The sequence below is a fragment of the Dissoconium aciculare genome (assembly GCF_010015565.1).
Source record: "Dissoconium aciculare CBS 342.82 unplaced genomic scaffold K489scaffold_2, whole genome shotgun sequence".
NCBI classification, from domain to species: domain Eukaryota; kingdom Fungi; phylum Ascomycota; class Dothideomycetes; order Mycosphaerellales; family Dissoconiaceae; genus Dissoconium; species Dissoconium aciculare.
Window position 1 is genome coordinate 1,931,584 of NW_022984952.1, and position 20,247 is coordinate 1,951,830.

At 53.6% G+C, this 20,247-nt stretch overlaps 6 protein-coding genes across 6 annotated transcripts; 1 reads left to right on the forward strand and 5 right to left on the reverse strand.

Annotated features, from left to right (window-relative positions):
• Positions 1–202: 202 nt before the first annotated feature.
• Positions 203–1,225, reverse strand: K489DRAFT_294431 (uncharacterized protein; the record flags this gene model as incomplete). The annotated part of the gene is made up of 3 exons (XM_033600275.1): positions 203–330; positions 400–628; positions 794–1,225. Coding segments are annotated over 3 exons (789 nt in total), but the record flags the coding sequence as incomplete, so codon positions are not given.
• A 600-nt stretch (positions 1,226–1,825) lies between these two features.
• Positions 1,826–3,372, reverse strand: K489DRAFT_376950 (uncharacterized protein). Its single transcript, XM_033604039.1, has 2 exons — positions 3,109–3,372; positions 1,826–3,033 (listed from the first exon to the last, which is right to left on the reverse strand). Exons 1-2 carry the CDS (start codon positions 3,109–3,111, stop codon positions 2,005–2,007), a joined length of 1,032 nt encoding a protein of 343 aa, XP_033463564.1. The 5' UTR covers positions 3,112–3,372; the 3' UTR covers positions 1,826–2,004.
• Positions 3,373–6,733: 3,361 nt separating this feature from the next.
• On the forward strand, positions 6,734–8,694 carry K489DRAFT_367728 (uncharacterized protein; the record flags this gene model as incomplete). The annotated part of the gene is made up of 4 exons (XM_033602884.1): positions 6,734–7,017; positions 7,101–7,504; positions 7,563–7,811; positions 7,874–8,694. The coding sequence occupies 4 exons, from the start codon at positions 6,734–6,736 to the stop codon at positions 8,692–8,694; spliced, it is 1,758 nt and encodes a 585-aa protein (XP_033463565.1).
• A 1,355-nt stretch (positions 8,695–10,049) lies between these two features.
• K489DRAFT_312105 (uncharacterized protein) lies at positions 10,050–13,090 on the reverse strand (the record flags this gene model as incomplete). The annotated part of the gene is made up of 3 exons (XM_033600834.1): positions 10,050–10,201; positions 10,379–12,530; positions 12,599–13,090. 3 exons carry the CDS (start codon positions 13,088–13,090, stop codon positions 10,050–10,052), a joined length of 2,796 nt encoding a protein of 931 aa, XP_033463566.1.
• A 2,265-nt stretch (positions 13,091–15,355) lies between these two features.
• On the reverse strand, positions 15,356–16,087 carry K489DRAFT_313623 (proteasome regulatory particle subunit; the record flags this gene model as incomplete). The annotated part of the gene is made up of 1 exon (XM_033600951.1): positions 15,356–16,087. The coding sequence occupies one exon, from the start codon at positions 16,085–16,087 to the stop codon at positions 15,356–15,358; it is 732 nt and encodes a 243-aa protein (XP_033463567.1).
• Positions 16,088–16,382: 295 nt separating this feature from the next.
• K489DRAFT_312516 (uncharacterized protein) lies at positions 16,383–20,039 on the reverse strand (the record flags this gene model as incomplete). Its single annotated transcript, XM_033600871.1, has 1 exon — positions 16,383–20,039. One exon carries the CDS (start codon positions 20,037–20,039, stop codon positions 16,383–16,385), a length of 3,657 nt encoding a protein of 1,218 aa, XP_033463568.1.
• Between the last annotated feature and the right edge of the window lie 208 nt (positions 20,040–20,247).

The window sequence follows — 20,247 nt, forward strand, 5'->3', positions numbered from 1 at the left end:
GCGATTCTGAGGTGGTCTGTGATGTGCGCGCCACTGTCGCAGTCTTTTCTGCAGGATGATTCAGGAAGGTCTCGCTCTCAGGCTCGACTCTCAAATGCACATCCTGGCACTGTTTTCGATCGGACCGTCGCTTGGAATGATTCTCATTCTTCTCCTTCTTTTGTCTCTTTGACACGGCAGCTTCCAAATCAAATGCGGCTTGTTCAGCTTCGACAACTAGTTGCATCTTGCTCGCGATAAGTGCGTTCTTGGCGCGCTCTCGTTGGTTCGCCTCGATCTCTCGAGAAATGGCTTTAACAATGGCCGAGCTCCAGGCCGGCTCAGCCCGATCTAGAGAGGCCGCAGACTGCGCCGGACCTGGAACCTGCTTCGTCGGCTTCAGAGCTCTTCGTCCCAAACTGGCTCTATCCGATTGAATCCCGGATCGCGGTAAGTTGGCCATCAGCGAGTCCCATCTATCTTCCAGCTGAGCCACGCGCAGTTCCTGCTCCATGCGATGCCACCTTTCAGTTCGTACATGCCGTCGCGTGATGCGGTTCGCGATGTAACCGGACAATGCGGGTGGCTGCGGCTTATCGACACGCAGTATCGGAATCATGTTGGCAGATATTAGCCTGGGAACCCGACGCTTCCCTTTTAATTTGTCTGACCGCAACGGACGATTGAAAATAGGATCGGACAACGCCGCCTCCGCTCCCTGCACGTCCGAGTCACTGACTCTGGTTCGCTGCCCATCTTGCTCCTCGCAGTGAGCTCCCGATAGCGCGTCATTCGTCTTAGCTCCCGATGACACAACGTTCACGCCGAGCGGTCGATTCAAATAATTAGGCGTCCATTGTTTCAGTGCTTTGAGATCAATAGGTGTTAGAGGAGGAAGCTTCCTCGTCCCATGCTCTTTCTGCTGCGCGAGGCTAGGTGACCTTTTCATCCAAAAGGGTGCCCTCTCCACCAGATCATCAAGATACACGGCGCTCTCGGAGACACCAGCCGCAGCGGCGTCCAGGTGGTCGAGAGCTTCATAGCCGGCGTCGAAATATATGTGAAGATGCCTATGACTTGTCACGTATCGTGTAGCGCGGAAACGATTGCGAACGATGTTGCGAATTCCGTCAAGACATGGCGAGGGGAGCGGAACGGAAGTGCATTGTGTGAGGAGAGCGCGGTATAGCGCAATGGCAGCGACTCGATGGACACCAGATTGATGCGGAGCACGCCGAAGCGGCATTCAGGGCCAGCTGGGTGGTGGCTGGCGTATTATCGAAGTTGTCTTTTAGGATAACAACAGCATTTCTGTGCACGAGAATGCCTCATGCGCCGTGGACTCGTGCATTTTTTGTGAGGTGCTAGCAAACTCTGGAACGATCACAAAAGTCCGACGTGATGAAGAATGAGCTAGTTGGGGGCACGCTCACAAATCCGAGATCCTCTATTGTATCACACTTGATGTCCGCGGAAGTACTGGCTGACTCATCCTTCAACCTCACTTGAGCATTAGGCAACCTGGGAGCCTTGAGAACCACGGTTCTTAGGGTTGAAAGAGATGGCCGCGATGCTGGGTATGCTTGAGGCAAGATGAATCCGACTATTGTACACGCCCGACAGTCGAAGCTCATGCTGATACATGGGCTTTGAACAGACCTGCGTTCTACTGACTGGAGAAGGCCACAGACGGCCGGTTTCTGTCCACTGCCGTCGGCCGAGGGACCTTGAAATTGAAGGAAACACTGCACGCCATAAATAAGGCTACGATTCCTCCGCCCAACTGTGAGGTAGTTTCGGAATTATCATCTATTAAGATGCGCGATCCACCAGGTAACATTGAAAATGCCAAAACTCCTCGTAAAAACGATTCGTTGCAAAAAATGAAATGATGCAATTCCTGTAGGCATGTCAAGCCCACCATTCGATGCCAATCGAGCCACTCGACACATAACATATGACGATGTTTGTCATCCCCAAACCTTTCCCAGTGTGATGTCCCGTCTAACCTTCAATGGTCATTTCTTATTCCTGCTGCTGCTGTTGCGGTTCGATGCGGACCAATGCGCTGAGCACGTCGCCCGCCTTCCATCCCTGTTCCAAGAGCGTTTTTGATGGATCAAGTACCCGACCGAGATAGAAGACGCGCACCTGCGCCTGATCGCCGAGCACGCGGGCGCGAAGAAGGCGATGCAGCACAGCCACCCTTTGTAGAGTGCCCAGGTTCACCTCGACGTCGTTCGCGCCGGTGCTGAGGCGCACCCGTACACGCTGCATCTCGCCGAGGTCGAGCGCACGACCTTTGCCTTTCTCTCCTTGTGCTGCAATCTTGGGAAGGGCTCGGAGTTGTTTGCCGTCGGCAAGACGATCATTGCCAGCCTCTGTGTCTTCTCCAATCATTCCACTTCCATCATTGATCTCTTTCCCATCCTCTTTCTCCTCGTCCATTCCTTCGTCATCGCCTGTCGTACCGAAAATTCTGTCCTCGCTGTGCGACCCGTCAAGCCCAGTGCCTTTGCCATCCTCGACTATGTCGTCCGGATCCCGCAAAACCCATTCCGGAACCTCATATAGACGCCCACGATCGTCGTAGACACCGCCGCGCTCACGATCCGACTTTGCTCGACCCTTGGCAACGCGGCCGGTCGGACAGGTCACGCAACCGGCGTCCAGGAGTGCCTGCGCCTCCGCAAGTTGACCTCGTACCAATGCGTCCGCCGCGGCGCGAACCACATCCCATACTTCTTTCCGACCGGCGACGCGAGTCTCGAAGAATATTTGCCGCTGCCGCTCCAGATGCGATCGCGTCCAGGGAGGTTGCTGCGGACTTACGTTGCGCGGGCTGCGGGCGATTGGAGAGGGAGCGCGTATGCGCGCATTGGGCCGTGAATGTGGGATCGATGCAGATAGACCGCTCAAGACAGCGTGGGCAGATGTTGCGGCATTAGTTGTCGGGTTATAAGAATAGGATCCTTGGTTTTGCGATTGAGGGTGCGGGACGGCGGCGACATCACTAGAAGAGGTGCGATTGGCATTGTTGGACTGACAGCAACCCTGCGTTCGGAGAATGGGTCAGTAAGCTACACGCCAATGGCCGGACAGATATCCAATTTGCCGAAAGAGACTTACCATGGCTGCTCATAGTGGCTTGGGAGGCAGTCAGAGGGTAGCTGGACTGTTTCGTTGTGTCTGTGTCATCGTCCGTCCGAGCATGCACATAGAGATGACCCTAAGAAAAGAATGCAATGTTGACGATGTAAGAGTGTGATGAACCAATTTCTCATACAACACGCGCGTAATGATTGCCGCACCACAGGCGGATCTATTGACAGCAGCAGTCACAGTTATGTAGAAGTTGTCGGCGATGACTTTCCTCGCTCCGGTGGCCATGGTCTAACCATCGGAGGAATTGCAATGACGCCACCGCGTCAGTATAACCACGCGTCACCTGCTATATTTCGTGGGTTCTTGGTTGAGTGATGGGAACAATAGAGAGACGCAGATGCACCATTCTCGTATGCTTAAGATCCTATCACCGTATAATGCATTGACGGGCATTTGTACGACTCGCATCAACTCTCGCGAGGACACCATAGTATATGATACGTGGGGGCTTGCGAGAACCTGTCTTACGCTGTTGGAGGGCATTTGGAGGGCCCGGGCAACATCATATCGAGTTGTCCTGCGAACAATAGTAGCAGGTGTGATGAAATCTCCATGCCACGGTCAATTTTCGGAAAGCTTTCAAAGTCTTCCCGAATCACCTGCGAGTGAGCTATCAAATTCCACACAATCGTGAATGTCATGTTCACTATCAGGCCATCAGATCTGAAACGAACAGGACCTTGGAGAGTTCAATGTTCAGGTTGGCCCAGGGAGTTTCCCGCTTAGGGTTGGCAATGTCTGCCCAAGCCTCGAATATCTACAGCAGACTCTGTTGGGAACGACACAATTGTTCAAATTGATAGGACCAAATGCGCAACAGGGCCCTGACATGGAGATGGCACTGTGAAGTGGTACAGGAAATCACCAGTGAAACACACTCTTTTGCTGTGTTTCAGGCCTGGACATGCACTCCAAAGCATGGAGATCTCGGAAGATAAGCAATTTGATCGATGTCCCTGTGGACTCCAGGATGAAGCAGGCATACGACGACCGTCGTACGCAATTCCTCACGATTGCCACGACGTCTCCCTGTCTGGGAAGCGGCTCGACCTCGAAACACTTCGTGCCGTCTCTCCCGTGCTGTCCCCCTGGAAATCCGCCGATGAGCTGTTTTGATGAGAATGCTTTGACGCGACCGTTGATGCAGGTCATAGCTGATGTGGAACCCTTCCATCTCCTAGTCTATGGGTGGTGATCCTCTTCCGAAATTGTCGTCGAACCCCTCGTTTTTGTCAACACAGAGATCGACGGGCTCTCCATGAACAATGTAGAGGGCATTGTTTTTACAAAGTCAATTGCACGCATGTATCACTCGATGAGAAGCCACCAGCTCTAACAGATGCTGGTTCGACTCGTGCGAGAGTTTCCAGTATTGATGACATGTAGGATCGTCGATTTGCCGTCACCTCGCGAGATCTCCGTGTATTGTACTCTACCAAGTCAAAGTCGCTCATGGGAGATGACATGCATGCATGGATGGCGGCCAAGCGGCATGGCTGTTCGGCCCACAGCCTGGGCGTGAACACCGCGACATCTTCCGCGCGAGCGGGCTTCAGTTAAGACGGGCAGACCACAAGATGGTCATCACCTTGTGCTGAACGACAAAAACGAGATTGACTCATGTCTTCGTAGGAACGTCCGAAATTGTTCCAGCGATAGGTTGACCTTCACGCACTGCACTTTCCCGAAGAAGACGCCGGTGCTGGCGATCTTCTGGCGAGAAGATTGTGGACGAGATAGAGCACACATCTCGTGATAATAAGCTGGTCGACACGATAAATGAGCCCTAGCCTTGGGAAACACGAGTTCGACGCGATCAGGATGAGCGGCCTTCCAGCCCCATTATTGTTCCGTGAAGACCCAGGTATGTTCGAAAACCCAGAGCATGCGCCATCGATGTGTATGCCGTCGTTGGAGGAGATCTGACGCGAGAGTCATGGAGTGACGAGATACAAGTTCACCAGTGCGAATCCGGAACCTAAGACCTGTGTGTACATACTACAAGCTCCAAGGTTGTTATTCGTTATTCGTAGTGTGTATTGTAGGGGTACATTTGGGATGAATGATAGGGCCCAGCCGGCGCCCGCCGTTCTGGAGGTAATTTCGCCAAAACGTCCACTCAGGGTCCGTGTCACGCTGTCGGTGTCGTGCCCCGGGCTAAAACACAATCATAATAACAACAACAATAATAATAATAATTATAATCAGTCTTGCTCCAGAGTACATAGACACCCGGGCAGGCACTAAAATGGAGAGAAAAGCTGGGACGAGGGTCCTTTTCGCATGTGCACAGGTGTGCAGGGAAATTTCTTAGGGCGGTCCCACTACTGTACTTCATTCACTCGTGACAACTGATAGCAAGACACTAATGCAGCCATCACATCCCATGGCCAGACGACAGACCTTGGAGACCGTGGTGTACTGGCGACCATTCTCATCTCACTTCACTTATTATTCATGATGTGTTCAGTATCACGATATGACCTCTCCATCACCCAGTGTACCGTACATATACATCCCCTTATCAGCGTGATTCGCATCGTCAGGGAGCAGCGCAACAACCAGCCTCACCGCTGCTGCGCCGATGGGGCCTCCCTGAAAGACGTTTAACCACCACCGTTTGGCACGGACGAAAGATTAATGATGAGTCCACACCGTACCGCAAACACGTTGTCTTGATTATTACACGACCAGTAGTGAGTGCTAGCCATGGGACATCGTGTATCCCTGGATGGATAGGCATGGCCCGACCACCACCAAAGAATGCTCGACCGCGGCCGGCACAGGCCAAGTGGGCGGTTGTTTGCTGTTCCCGCATCAGAGAATCAATCGATCACGCACCAGCGTCGATATACAGACACACCTACACACATTTCAGTAGACACGTTCACGGAGTGACTCCATTCATGTTGTTATTATTCCACGCATCGCACAATCAGACAAAGTCCCGACTCTTAACGTTTGCGCACACACACACACACACACACATGCGCACGTACGCGCGCCCACTCACACACCGTTCGCATGACACACAAACCTCACACCTACACACACGCAAGTACTCATATCGCACACCCACACCCTTACGTACGGGCGTCAACGGCCACCACCACCGTCGTCCACTCGTTATTCTATTGCAAGGTCCGCATCGGCAGCGGGAATCATAGTAGCAGCATTAGTCGTGGTAGCAGGAGTAGCAGCATCGGTAGCGAATTACAGTAGCAATCGCCATACCAGCTGTGTGCTGGTGGGTGCAACAGAACAGTATGGTCCTCCTCCTCGTTGCCCGCCGAGAGCCAGTCCCGTGATCCATCTCCCGACTCTTCGACTGTTTTCTTCGATTGTTTTCAACTCGTTCTCTCTTCTCCTCTTCACATCAGCTTCTTCACATCTTTCCTCGCTTCTACCGCCCTCCTCCTCGATCCGACCTTGACGGCCAGGCATTGTAATATCTTATTCCTGCTTCATCGTTCATCTGGCAGATTCTCTTTGGATTTCTTGGTTCTCAAACGGCTCGACGACTTGTATCGACGAATATCACGAGTAATATCAATACCCATACACTCAACGTTTGAGCATCATATCCGCCATGTCTGAAGTCCAGCAGCCCGTCGTCAGCGCTCCGGCCGTCGAGTCCGCCGCCGAGCCTCTGATCGCTCCCACTGCCACTGAGGCTCCCACCGTTGCAACCACGGCCACCACCGAGGCCGCTCCCGTCGTAGCTGCTCCGGCTGCCGCTACCACCACCGAGACGGAGACTGCTGCTGCCACCGAGGCCGCTCCCGTCGCTGCCGATGCTGCTGCTGCGGGTGAGACCGTCGTCGAGCCAATCACCGAGGGCCAGCTTGCATACAAGGGTCCTGGTCTGGTCAAGTGAGTCTTACAGTTCTTCCGGATAGCTGGTCTGGTTCAAGGCCAGCGAACGCAAAAACGTGATGTTGACTGGTCTCCCATAGGTCCCTGATCCCCTCCAAGAAGGAGTTCTGGCTTAGCGATGCTGCCGTCGAGTCCCAGAACCTCGACCTGTTCCTCCGCGGCGAGAAGCCCGATGTTGCACACCCCATCGCTGCCTGGGCCACCCAGACTGGCAAGGGTCTGCTCTTCTTCAACAAGAAGGGTGACACCGACCGCACACACCCGGCCGATATCCTTCCTCTGTACGAGGCCACCGACCTCAAGAAGGAGCCGACCCACCAGTTCGCCTTCAAGATCGGTAGCAGCACCCACACCTTCAAGGCCACCAGCGACGCAGAGCGTGATGGCTGGTACCTCTCGATCGAGAAGGCTGTTGAGCTCGCCAAGGCCTCCAAGGAGGAGATCCAGGGCCAAGAGAGCTACAAGTCAGAGGTTGAGAAGCTGAGTATGTTTGGAAGTTCCGAGGAATCGATCATGATTCAATGAACTAATCCCGTAAACAGGTGCACCCGTCGTTGCTGGTGTCTCCAAGGCGAAGAAGACCGATGCCGAGCCAGAAGCTGAGAAGAAGCAGAAGAGCCGATCCACCTCCCGTGGCCTTCTTGGCCGCCTGAAGAGCAACAAGGAGGAGACCGCCGAAGAGAAGAAGGAGGAGGAGACCGCGGCTGAGGAGACCAAGGCCGTGGAGCCGGTTGCTGCCTCTGCTGGAGAGGTTGCCCCTGTCCCCGTCGCTGTCCCGGCTGACGTTGCTGGTGCGTATCAACTTAGACAACGTTCAGCAGTAATGTTTGGATATTTGCTTACATTCACACAGCTGAAGAGACCACCGGGGAGACCGCTGCTGAGACCGTCGAGGAGCGACCCAAGCCCGCCAAGCGCCAGAGCATCTTCGGCAAGTTCAACATTGGAGGCTTGAAGAGCCCGGCCAAGGAGAAGGATGCCAAGGAGGTCGAGGCTGCTGCCCCTGTTTCCGAGAACCCTCCTGTCCTCCCCGAGACTGCGACCACTGAGCCTGCCTCAGAGGTCATCATCCCGGTTACCGAGAACCCCACCGTTCCCGGCGAGACTGCTGCCGTCCCAGCTGAGACCGTTGCTGCCGCCCCTGCTGCCGAGACCACCACCTCTCCTACCAAGGAGAAGTCCAACTTCCTTTCCTCCTTCATCAAGCGCTCCCGCAGCGTCAGCCCATCCGCTGCACTGAAGGACGAGCCTAAGCTCGATGAGGTCGCCGCCGCCCCGGCCCCTACCACCACCACCGTCGCTGCGGAGGAGCCCGTTGTTGTTGCCGCTCCCACTGAGGAGACCGCTGCCGCTGCTCCCGCCGAGACCTCCACCGAGGCCACCAGCGAGCCCGCTAAGCGCCAATCTGTCCTCGGCTCCCTCGGCCGTCGTGCCAGCAAGGCCTTCAAGGGTATCCAGACTCCCAAGAAGGAGAGCACTCCCACTTCGCCCGTCGCCGCCACCGAGGAGGCCACCAAGGAGGAGGAGACCGCCGCTGCTGTCGTTCCAGCTGCCGCCACCACCACTGAGGAGCCCGTTGTCCAGACCACCGGCGAGACAGCTGCTATCGCTGACGTCGTCCCTGAGGCCGTCTCCGTTGGCAAGCCTGCCCCCGCCGTTGCCGCCAGTGCATAAATGCCAGGCGACGATGCTCGGATGACGTGACACATCTGCGTCTGCTCATATCCTCATCATTCACTGCTTTGAAAGTTGTGTCTCCGCAAACTCCGATCCCTGACACGTCCTTGAACCCTAATATCCAACTCCATTCACTCTTTTACAGTGGTTCACATGTCGGTGATAATCCCACCGACATCGAGAAAAATCAAGCACAACAAAGGATCGTGATCAGAATCTTGGAGCCGGAGAGCCAACGAAGAAGCTCGGGTCGTGGACATTTGCAGGCCAGTGGCCATCACGGTCTACCGTCAAACTTTTTCTTTGTTCAGTTTTGTTTTGTCTTTTTATGGATCCATTGTTCCACCATCCGCCGAGCGCTCTTCTGTTGTCGATGGGGATCAATCGTCCTCGGGGCACAGGTGAGACTTGGCGGGAGCGATGGTGGCGATGGGAGAGAGAACCGCGAAATACCCCCTGTCTTCGTGAAAGAAAGTGCTTGTTTTTGGAATCCTTTTGTTGTCTTTTACATACTATTGCGGAGTGTTAATTAATCTTGAAGATCGAAGATCACCATTCATCTACTTTTCATTTTAGCGCTCTTGAAGTCTTGGGAATTTTCGGTGACATCCCCCCGACCTTCTGTGATGGATCTTGCTCGTGCCCATGGGCGTGGTTGTGACCATGGCTGTGTGTAACCAACAATGTGCATGGGCTACAGCGTGCAGTGGGATGTCGCTGAAGACCGATCATGCGTGGGTCTTCTCCTGTCCGCGATGTTTCGACCTCGACCACATAAATGCACGCCCGGATTAAGAACGATCATGTTAAACAAGCGTGATCCATCTTCCCGAGAATCGGCATGTGTTCTCTATACTGACGAACTTCTTTGATTCCTTTTGTCTTCTCCTATCTATAATTCGACCAATCGGACAATTCATGACAGAATCTAGTCACACATCTTCAAGACTTAGAGTCGCCCGAAAGCTCTCGAGCCTAGGCGTCGCTGAAAACAGGGACCAGTGTCAGGAAAATGCCTTCACAAAAGGCGAATAGCATCGACGACGAAAAAGCTGCAATACGATCCAGAACGCGCTTGCTTCCATTGTAGTAAGTCCAATCCAAGGCCATACCCTTCGTTCGAACAGACTGAGAGATATAAAGACAAACACAAGGCACGAATAATGATTCCGAGTATATGCATGGTATATAATGTTCCCAAAAGGACTCCCCCTCTCTCACTCTCCCCAATCTGAGCGACGATGCCTACCAATCTCGAGATGCTATGCCGTGACTAACAGGAAGCTGTCTCCAGACGCCATACGCTCTGGACAAAGTCGAAATTTTGTACATCTGCTGCGCAGAAGCCATATTCAGCTCGCTGTGATCAAGACATAGCTAGTCACAGCGTTCATCCGCTCAGCGCTTAATCTCAACCCAACCTTCAAGAGCTCTCTCGCCACATCGGGATGTTCTACCTGGAGGGCTTGCCAGCGCGCCGTCGTCAACCGCCAGGCAATCACCGCTGCAGATGAGGATGAGCCTGATGCGGTGGAGGCGGCGGACGAGGAGGATGATGAGCTGGCGAGGTGGTCGCTGACTGAGCCGCTAAGATCGGGCAGAGCGAGCCCGGCAGGAGTTGAAGACTCGAATGCTGTGGGCATCTGATCTAGATCGTTGTCAATGCTGTCCTCGTCTCCACAGCCTGCGGCTCGCACGTCCGAGGTACGGCGCGTCTCGGAGAAGAAGGGTAATTCGCCGCAGGTAGTGCCTGCGACGATGGTCTCGTGATAGTTGCCCTGCTCTAGAGCATATCGAGCGCGCAAGATGCCCTTTTGTACGAGGTAAAGCCCGTCGGCTTTGTCACCTCTACTATATAGACGCTCGCCTGGCGAGAAGCAGCGCCGTTCAAAGTAAGGCGCGGCACGCGACCAGAAATCGGCATTCTGAGTGGTGTGAGATTGGAAGGCGAGAAGAAGCAGCTGGAGCGGTTGATCGTATTGCTGTGGTTGTTGATCGGCAGACTCGGAAGATGGAGGGAGTCGCAGCAGTGGTTGCGTGGTAGCAGTGTTGAGCAGGAAGGGAGTGGTGGGAGAATGATGTTGATTACTCTCAGTGAGCGTCTGTGTTGCGGCTTGTTGGCGGAACGCTGTGCGTGGCGAACCAGCTATGTTGTCGATGGCTGCAGCTGAAATTCGGATAGGGACCGGGTTATTGCTAGATTGTACGTCGCCTGTGCCGTTGGTGGGTCTCCTGTGGACCCCACCGCTTTGCTGTTCTTGAAGCAGAGTAATGAGCAGGATGTTCTCGCAAGCTTCGAGTGCACCATTCAAGTCTTCGTAGACTTTAGGTGGTGCAATCGGCTCCTCGTCCAAACCGCCGGCATCTACCTCGATGAAGAGGCCATCCATTTGAAGCCCACGTCCGACCTCATCCTGTAGATCAACGCCCGCGAATGCCATTTCGACGCGACGTCGATGAAGGAGGCGATTTATGCGAGCAAAGGCTTCGGCGGCGGAGAAATCAATGCCAGTGACATGAGCGAAGTCGAGGACGAGAAAGCGAATGGGATTCGCCGTGAAAGCATCAGCGTCGAGCATAGCCCGCACGGTCTTCTCAACATTGACAATACTGCCGAAGAAAAGATACCCGCCAAGCTTGACCACACGGATTTGTGCGCCGACGCGATGCAGGTAGGCACGCTGGCGTGCAGGTCTTCGGACCGTGGACTCGGCGATGGCGCCGGAGAATTGAGCGCGCACGACCGGCTTGCGAGATGTCTGGACCACATACACGAGACAGGCCAGACCGATACCAACCGCCACGCCAACAACAAAGTCGTGAATACCCATGACTACAGCGATGATGACAATAGTCAAGTATTCGAGAGAGTGCAGACGGCCGTAGGTATCCACCAAGGCCTCCTTCGCCAGATCGATGCCAAGGTAGAAGATGAGCGTGGCGACGACCATGACTGGGACGTAGCCAATGACGACAGGTCCGGCAACCCAAAGTCCAGCTGTGGCCGCGGCGAGAAGCACACCAGCCAACCGGCTGTTTCCACCAGTGTCCATGAAGAGAACGCTGTTGACGTATACGAGGTAGTTTTGGATACTCCCGACGCATCCCGACAACGTGTTCGATATACCGTGAAGGATGAGCTCACGGTTGATGCTGACATTGTCCTCCTGGGTTTTCAAAGCCAGATTGGGAATGTTGATAGGTACGTGTAGGATGCCGAAGAATGTGAGCGCAAATTGAGATGGAACGGTCTTCCACACTGCAGACCAATCGACCTTTTCGAATTGGTAGTAGCTGTAGAAGTTGTAGAATGATACGCTTGCATCAGGCGCATCAAAGACCCATCCAGCACCGCGAAGGACTTCCATGTTGACCGATGGTAGAGCAGTTGTCACGATGTAGAATACGGCAGTGATTCCGATGTAATAAGCCGGGACCAGCCATGCTCGGTCGTAGTACCGCTTGACCACTAGAAGAATGATTGCCAGAGCCAAGGGAGGAAGCCATTGTGCCAGGCTATGCGGTTCAATGAGCTTCTGGAATACCTCGCCCGTAAATGCGAAATTTCCATCCAGGCGAACGGAGACTTCGACGCCTGTCAAGACTAAGAAAATTCCAACGCCGCCGATACAGCCAACCAGAATTGAGTGTGGAAAGAAGCTGACGAGCGTACCCAGCCGGGCACTACCGAGGAGGAAGAAAACAACGCCTGTCAGGATAGAGCTCATGGCGTATGATGTGATAACAGTCGCTCGCACAGCATCAGGATTGCCCGTACCCATGACGCCGATGATCATTGTAGCCATCTTGTGGAAGAAAGGCACGACTTCGATCTGTATGCAATATTGTCAGCTCTCGTTGCATGTACATTTCCCCCTGTATCTTTCGGAGAGCCACGCACCATTTCCGAACCGACTCCCCCACGGAACACACTGCCGGAGGAATACACCAACTGCGAGACGATGCAGCTGACATAGAACATGGAGACACCGTCTGGACCCATTGAGGAGAAGACCTCTTCCCCAAGAGGGAAGAGAATGATTCCATAAGAAAGCGCGTCTAGGAGGTTGAGCAACAGCCCGAGGAACACTGCTGGTAGTACGCTGACGGGTCGAACGAGGAGCTCATGGGCCACGGCACGTGCGTCCCATCTTGAGGGATCTCGAATCACTGTGGACCATTGTTCGAAACGTTTGAACGATGGTGTGAACGCAGCGAGTCGACCTGCTGGACCTCCCGTGATTGTCGATGACAGTTGCCGTTCTGATTTGGCTGCTGAATCGGAAGGCGGCTTCCGTATCGAAGATAAGCGTGCCTGTGGTAACAAGGGCGTGGTCTCACTAAGTCTATTCCCACGACCACCTTGCGTTATGATGACGTCTGGGTTCCGCATGGTCGATTCCGGCTGCGTTGTTGAGATGTAGGAGGATGTTCGGGAGCAATCATCACCGGGAGTTGATGATATGGCATATTCTGAGAAGAACTCGGTCGTGTCCTGAAGTCTGGGATCGATTTCTGCTTCTGGCGTCACAGGTTCGGATCGTTCTACAATCGGCCCGGTGTGCCGACCGATACCTCCAGAATTGTAGAGCTCGCTGTAATCATGACTGAATCGACGACTGATGTCTGAATCGCCAATGAAGGAGGATGACAACTCTGCGGTCTGACCTCGAACCCCTACTGAAGAGTATTGAGCTTCTGTAAAAGGAATCGAAGTCAGCTTAGCTTGGTAGGAGGTAGCCATTGGCGCAACAGTAGCACATCATTGGCGGGGTCTAACAAGAATCAGAGGCCACTCACCTTGACCGCCGGGTACGGTATTATGGAGATATGAGCGGGAAGGTAGGGTGTAGGAGCCGGAGAGACCTGAGGTGGTGGAGAACGCCCGGGACCTTCGGCGAGCTCGGATGGCGAGACTGGAACTACCGCCCAGCTGGTGGGAGAGGCCGAGCAGAAGTGATTCTTCGTCGCGTTGGACATGTGAAGGGGCATCGGAAGCGGTCCTGGCTGCAGCAGACTTCCGGCGGTCTTTGGAGAACCGTGAGGAAGACATGGCCGAAAGAGATCAAGGAGGCGTGGGATGGTGTGGCTGATCTGAATGGAGTAGAGCAGAAGAGAGGATCATTCTATCATTGCTGTGCTCCCCTAGATATGTCGCAATTGAAGAAGGTTGCTCGTGAAGAACACCGCAGGACGATTACCATTAATTGCTTGAGATGACGACTTAGCTCTCGGTCGGCAGTGAAAGGCACATATGTCGGCAATTCCCAGATGGGAGGAAAATTTCTGGTTGGAGATCAAGCAGGTGGCTGCCGGGTGACCCTCAACCTTTCCTGTGCGGCAGCTGCAGGCTATTTCCACCCACTTGTAGTCGACAATATGGGCACGATGCTGATCTGGACCGTAGAATCTGGCCCAACGATCTGGCTACACGCGCCGCGGGGTTGCTTTTGGATTATGCTCTAGAAGGCGATGCTTGTCGATAGTGTCCAAAGACCGATCACGTACTGGGACGAGACGGAAGTCGAACGATAGTGGTGTCGTACAAGCAAATGTAATGTCGTGTTGCCGTTGTCGAAAGATTGATGCGTGCCCACACAGCAGTCAATGGGTAGGGAATCGAGCAAAGTTGGCCAATGTCGAGCTCCGATGACGCGTCTGATTGCACTTTGTCGCGAGATTTCTGGCGGTTCTCGCGGAATCCTGATCGTCGGAAGTGACTGACGTCAAGGGCAAGAAGCAAAACGTCCCAACAATGTACAAGTCGGCGTCCGGCGATAAACACCCGACTGAAGGCGAAAAGTTCGAGGATAACGATATCAAGGTATTAGTGATGCGCTTTAGCAATGCATATTACACACAGTAGTCATGCAGCAATCATGGGTGGTGATAGTCAATGGGTGCGACAAAGCAGAAAAGCAGGAGATAAGGTATGCAGGCTAGAAAGTTTCGTCGACACCGGCTCGAGCCTAGACCTGCAATTACCCAGTCGGCGCTGACGGCCCGGTTCGCAACTCAATGCGCCCAGGAAGTTTTTTCCACGATGAATCGCCGTCAATGCGCGCGTACATCCCCTCCACGGCTCGGGCTGCACTTGGATTGGATGGTCTTGTCACGTAAAGGGCAGCCGAGACCTGGTAGTCGAAGCGAACACAATCAACAAGTGGAAACGAAAACACAGGCTCTCTTCCCATCCACCTCGCGCCAGTTCAGACATGTCGCGCCCATCGTCGGACCAGAGTCTCCGAGCGCTGCATCAAATTCTACGGTTCACTTCTGACGCACCGGCCGGGTCAACTCTGTCTCATCATATATCGATCTGCGGTCGAAACGGATGACCCAATGATGGCTTTCATGAGACCCATACTCTAGACCTACAGTTCAGCCCTGTGAGGCCGGAATGCCTGCCGTGCCACGCCTATTCTTGCTCTTACCCGCCTCGATATCGACCCAAGGGTACACACATTGCTCGTACAGTAGCCCTTCAAACGTAAATGCAGGAAGCTTATTGCTAAGCAAAATGCAGGAAGCTTATTGCTAAGCAACATCGAATCGAAATTTTACGTTGCACGGCCGTCTATCGTGAGCCTCCCAGGTCGCGCACGGGAGTAATGCGGGCGATAACAAAGTTGTAGCACCCCGCCCAAATTGATGTGACCTAACTGGTAACCACATCAAGACCTTCCTCCTCCGCCGCCTTGATAATGTAATTCCGAACCTTTGCGTCTGGCGCCAGCGAAATGGGAAGTTTTCCACCAGAGTCCTTCTTACTCGAATCTGCGCCCGCACGTAAAAGTGCCACGGCCGCCTCACCATGTCCCTCTGCTACAGCATGATGGAGAGGCGTGCAGCCATCAATGTCAGCAGTATCGATCGGACTCTGCTTTTGTAGCAAGTCCTTCAGAATGGGCACATGACCAATAGCGGCAGCCCGATGGAGCGGAAGTTGCTGACGTTTGTCTCGGACGCGCGCAGTTGCACCGTGGGCGAGGAGGCTTCGCACAACGTCCAAATTGGCTTTGGACACCGCGAAGAACAACGCCGTTTGACCGGCATGTGTCTTGATGTTAGGGTCTGCGGCATGTTGCGCTAGGAGGGCTTCAACCAGAGGAGCGCCTGCATCTCGTGGCAGACTCGCGGCCATCATCAGAGCGGTCCAACCGAGGCCATCCGCAGCATCAACATCAAAGGTGTTCTTCTCTTCCGAAAGGATTTCGATCAACTTGGGCCGGTTATAGGACGCCGCCCAATGAAGTGGAAGTCGATCATCATCGTCGCGAAGGGTGGCGAGCTTGCGATCGGAATGTAACAGGGCTTCAACCTTTTGATCTTGGCCTTCGCGACATGCCGCATGAATGGCGAATTTCTGTTGTTGCGCATCCAGATCCATGGCAAATACTTCGAACTGCTTTCATAATTGTGTGCATCTACATGTAGGCTGGCTTTGGATGGAATCTATGTGACGAAGCGGGTTGTGTGGGGCGGCGCGTTTTCGTGGTGCACGTGATCGTCTGGCCAACGCGTTTGCCAATCCGCGGCAGCATCAACATTGTAACATCCCACAAACACATCGGTACATACACACATCTTAGAGCAAGCTGCGCGTCATGAAACGGAGCTTATGTCTGTGGGTAAGGAGCTCTGGTTCTTTGCGCATCTCCAGGATTGGGGACTGCTCATGATCGCTATCTGCTCGGACCAGTCCAGACACATAGGTTCCGCTTGTCATCCAGCCTGACACGCTCCGTCCCAGGCTGAATTCTCAAATTTTTCTGGTAATACGAATCGACCACCTGAAGGTTCGGCAGGATCACTGAACCTTCCGCGCCAGCCTCCGACTGGTCATGCAAGACGATGTGATATTCAACAAGGTGTCGACTTAGGGGTGCGAGACTCAGCGTACGGTATTTCGCGCCACTGAACGCAAAATCCTCATTAGCTTCCATGGTCAACGCAAAAGTCAGGAAATGCGATGAAGGATTCTCTAGAGTATATTGTAGAGTGAGATCGGTGTGCGGCAGGACCGGGTCTGCCACAGTACAGAGCACTCGTGGTTCCGAGGCGGGAATCGAGAGCCGCGGAATTGGTATGACGGTCTGCGCCTTCTGATCGCTGTCCGTCTGCCGGCTCCATGTGATTGCGAGACTTAAAGTAAGGTAAGTGTTGCGCCGATCGTCTAGAGAGTATTTTTGCGTGGTCAGCTGAAAAGCCGGCGAGATCGTCTCTCCTGGCGCGAGCGACTCCCGAGAGAGAGCAGCGGCCGTGCTGAGAACATCGCAAGAGGCAGCATTCTCGACGGCTTCCACAAGGACTGCAACTTCATGGATATGAACAGGTCGATTCGCCGTGGACAAGACCTGTGACGTGAGTTTCCATAGCTGTATGATCCCGTCCGGATTTGCTGCGCTGCTGTCATTGTTCGGGTCAAAGAAGCTTGGCCACGGGCTTTCATGTAATAATGCACCGAGGGTAAACGATGCGTCGAACGGTGCGACAAAGTTCAGCTCCGCGCTGTGGCTTTTGACCAGAGCTTCGTTGACTGCTGATTCCAAGGTGTACCGCGCGTCAATCGTGAGTGTGAAGATCGATGCATCCTTCGGAGCTGGGATGTAAAGTTTCAACGAAATCGACTGTCCAGATGGCATCGCTGTGATGGACTGCAATGGTTCTGCTTTTTCGATGTCGTCCCATCCCACCTGTATAGTCTCGCCGCCGGCTCCGATGACCTTGCATGCAACACTGGCGTGAATTGAATCAGCTTCGCGATTGATCAACTCAACCGATAGGCAAATCAACTCGTCGGTGCAATATTCCTCGAAAAAGTCGTGTACGTGTATCTCCATTTTGGGAGGCTTTGGAAGCACGTTAAGTAGTTGGAGATCCCAGTGAGGTAGCAGTATGCTTTCCACTTGATCATCCGATTGCAAGAACCAATGCTGATTCGGCTTGATAGATTCTGAAGAGCTCGTATATGTCAAATGATACTTGTCCGAAAGTAGGTGTAGCTCAATCTGCGAGACAACTAGAACTTGCGCTTCACGCAAAATCACCGGCAACGTGATGCTCCGCGCCTGCGATGGCGCAAAGCTAAGGTCCGCGAATGCTTCGACATTGCTAGTTTGACTCGTGCTTGATTCTGCAATGTACGAGACCGTGTGATTCGTCGTTGTCCCCGTAGACTTGTGTCGAACAATCACTTGGTGGCTTTCTCCGAAGCTGACGATCAAGTGCCCTAGAACGATTGGCTCCGATTCTGGCGGAGAACTGTATCTGAGCGTTAATTGACATTGAATGAGATCGCCCACGAAGCCCTCTTCCACCTTGAAAGCAGATGCAATACTAATCGGACTCAAACGAGATCGAGCATCCAGCTGTACGTCTACGGCTTGCTGGAGGTCCCATCCGGAAAAACAGTCAGACATGTTTGGTGATTTCGGCGACGAAACACCCGCGATGCTCAGAAGTTCCCATGTAAGCGCTGGAACCAGGGCTGCATGCTGAGCAGATTTCTCATGCTGCACGCTCGTCAAAAGCAAGCGTGTGAGATCAGCAAACGGACCCTGCCAATTTTCGTGCCGCCAGTGGCAGGAGGTCCAAAGCTCTGCAAGCTCATTGATCGAATCTTGATAGCGTTCCGCTCGGACAAGATCACGCCCAAGTTCGAGTCGTAAGTACTCGCTCATACGATGCTGGGCTCGCGCGTCGAATTCAGTAGTTGCAGCAGTATAAGCCTTTTTGAGTTCGCCCGAGTAATCATAACCGATTTCACCAGATCGAGGGATTTCCTCGTACGGTTCTAGAACGAGATATGTGTCATAGTTTTTTGCACGATGCACGACCGCTGATGCAGGTGATTGATAAGGCGGAATGCGATCTTCAGCTGGAATTGCGGATGCTCTCGTCCATCTAGATCGAATGCCTTTGGTGACGAGTTGCCACCAGTAACCCGGATGGTGAAGCATATGAAATGGCAGGGTTCGGTCGCTTGATGCTGAAGTTCTATCGGAGGCGACGAATACTGTAAGAGGAATCTCGTGCCCGGCTTCTTTGCTAGACTCTTTATTGGGTGTCCTCAAGCTCTGAAGATCGGAATGTCGTATCAGCTCCGACATGAGGCTTGCCCAACGAGCTTCCCAAGCTTCCCAGCCGTATGTCAGAGAGCCTTTTCCTCGCTGATCAATTGTGTGCTTCATGCGGACACGATAAGTCTGCCAGAACTGTACCGCCGTTGTGGTACTCCCGACCCATAAATGGCAGCGGAGTACGCGGATGGCCAGACTGTCACAGAGAAGCCGAGCCTCATCCCAGCGTGGGGACCAATTCACTGTGGTCTCGAACACCCCTCCTTCCGGACTAAGGAGTTCTTCAATCGCGACAGCGTAATGTCGCTCGGCAACGTCCATTTCTTGCCTGAACTCAGCGAAAGCCCCCTGCTTGATCTCGTAGCGAACATTCCATCCTGAGGTGGAGGTCGATTGGGCAGCCCCAACCAACGGAGACAGCAATTGTGGCGCCGTGCCGCTGCGGGCCTTTTTGCGTCGTGCATGCTTGCTCAAGTCACGATAATACTCAACGCACGATGCTTGAAGTGCAAGCATTGTGTTTTGCACAAAGATTGTGCATTCTGACTGTGTAGGCATTGGCGGCATATAGAAGATACCAGTTTTTGCATCCAAAGACGTTGCTCGTCGAATTGACGCAAGCCTTTCTTCAATTTCTGGAGCCTGTAGGATGCTTTGATTGCCGACCATGATTACTGCAAGCCTTGTGCGAAATCCAGACCGGTTCAGCGCATTTCGGATTACGTTGATGTCGCTTTTGAGCAGCTCGTCATTTTTCGCAGCAGCTTCGCCAGTATCGAAAGTGAACACAGCGAGGAACACGGCCGGGACATCTCCCTGATGCTTAGCAAACCAAGCCGGTGTCATGATGCCATCGGGAAATATCGGCGAGCCGAAAGACAATGGCGAAAGCGGCGAATGGAGCTCAGTATTTCGCGGCGTGAGACCATCGGCACCAGGGGATTGTGGCATTGGAGCGGCTTTGCGAGCAGGTAGCATGTACGATCTCCCGACCGTCTTGATCTTGTATCGCATGATACCCGCCGGTCCGGGCAAAGCCAGCGTGTTGCATGGCTCATTAGAACCATCTATGGCACGTAAGGCTGAATTCAGTTGCATCGACTGGCATTTGGGCGACTCGGTGATGATGCGTGTGCCGCTTTCATGTCGCTTGGGCAGCGTTGTTGACGTCCCTTCAGTCCCATCGCCACTGCTAGCAAGGCCAGACACGAGCAGCAGTGGCAGATTGTGCTCTACATAATGAGCTGGGTAGGCTTCCATTTGCTCGGAACCACGCAGCCAGATGAGAGAAACTTGTTCAGACTACCATGGCCAGAGTCGGAGGTGGCAGCCGTTGATGAAGTCTAGTAGCGCTGTGGATAACAGTCTGTTTTTATTTCCACGGCATTCACTTCGTACTGTGTCCCTTTAACGACGGCTTACCGGTTGAGATTGTACCAGGATGTGAATAGTACAGGCGTTTCAAAGA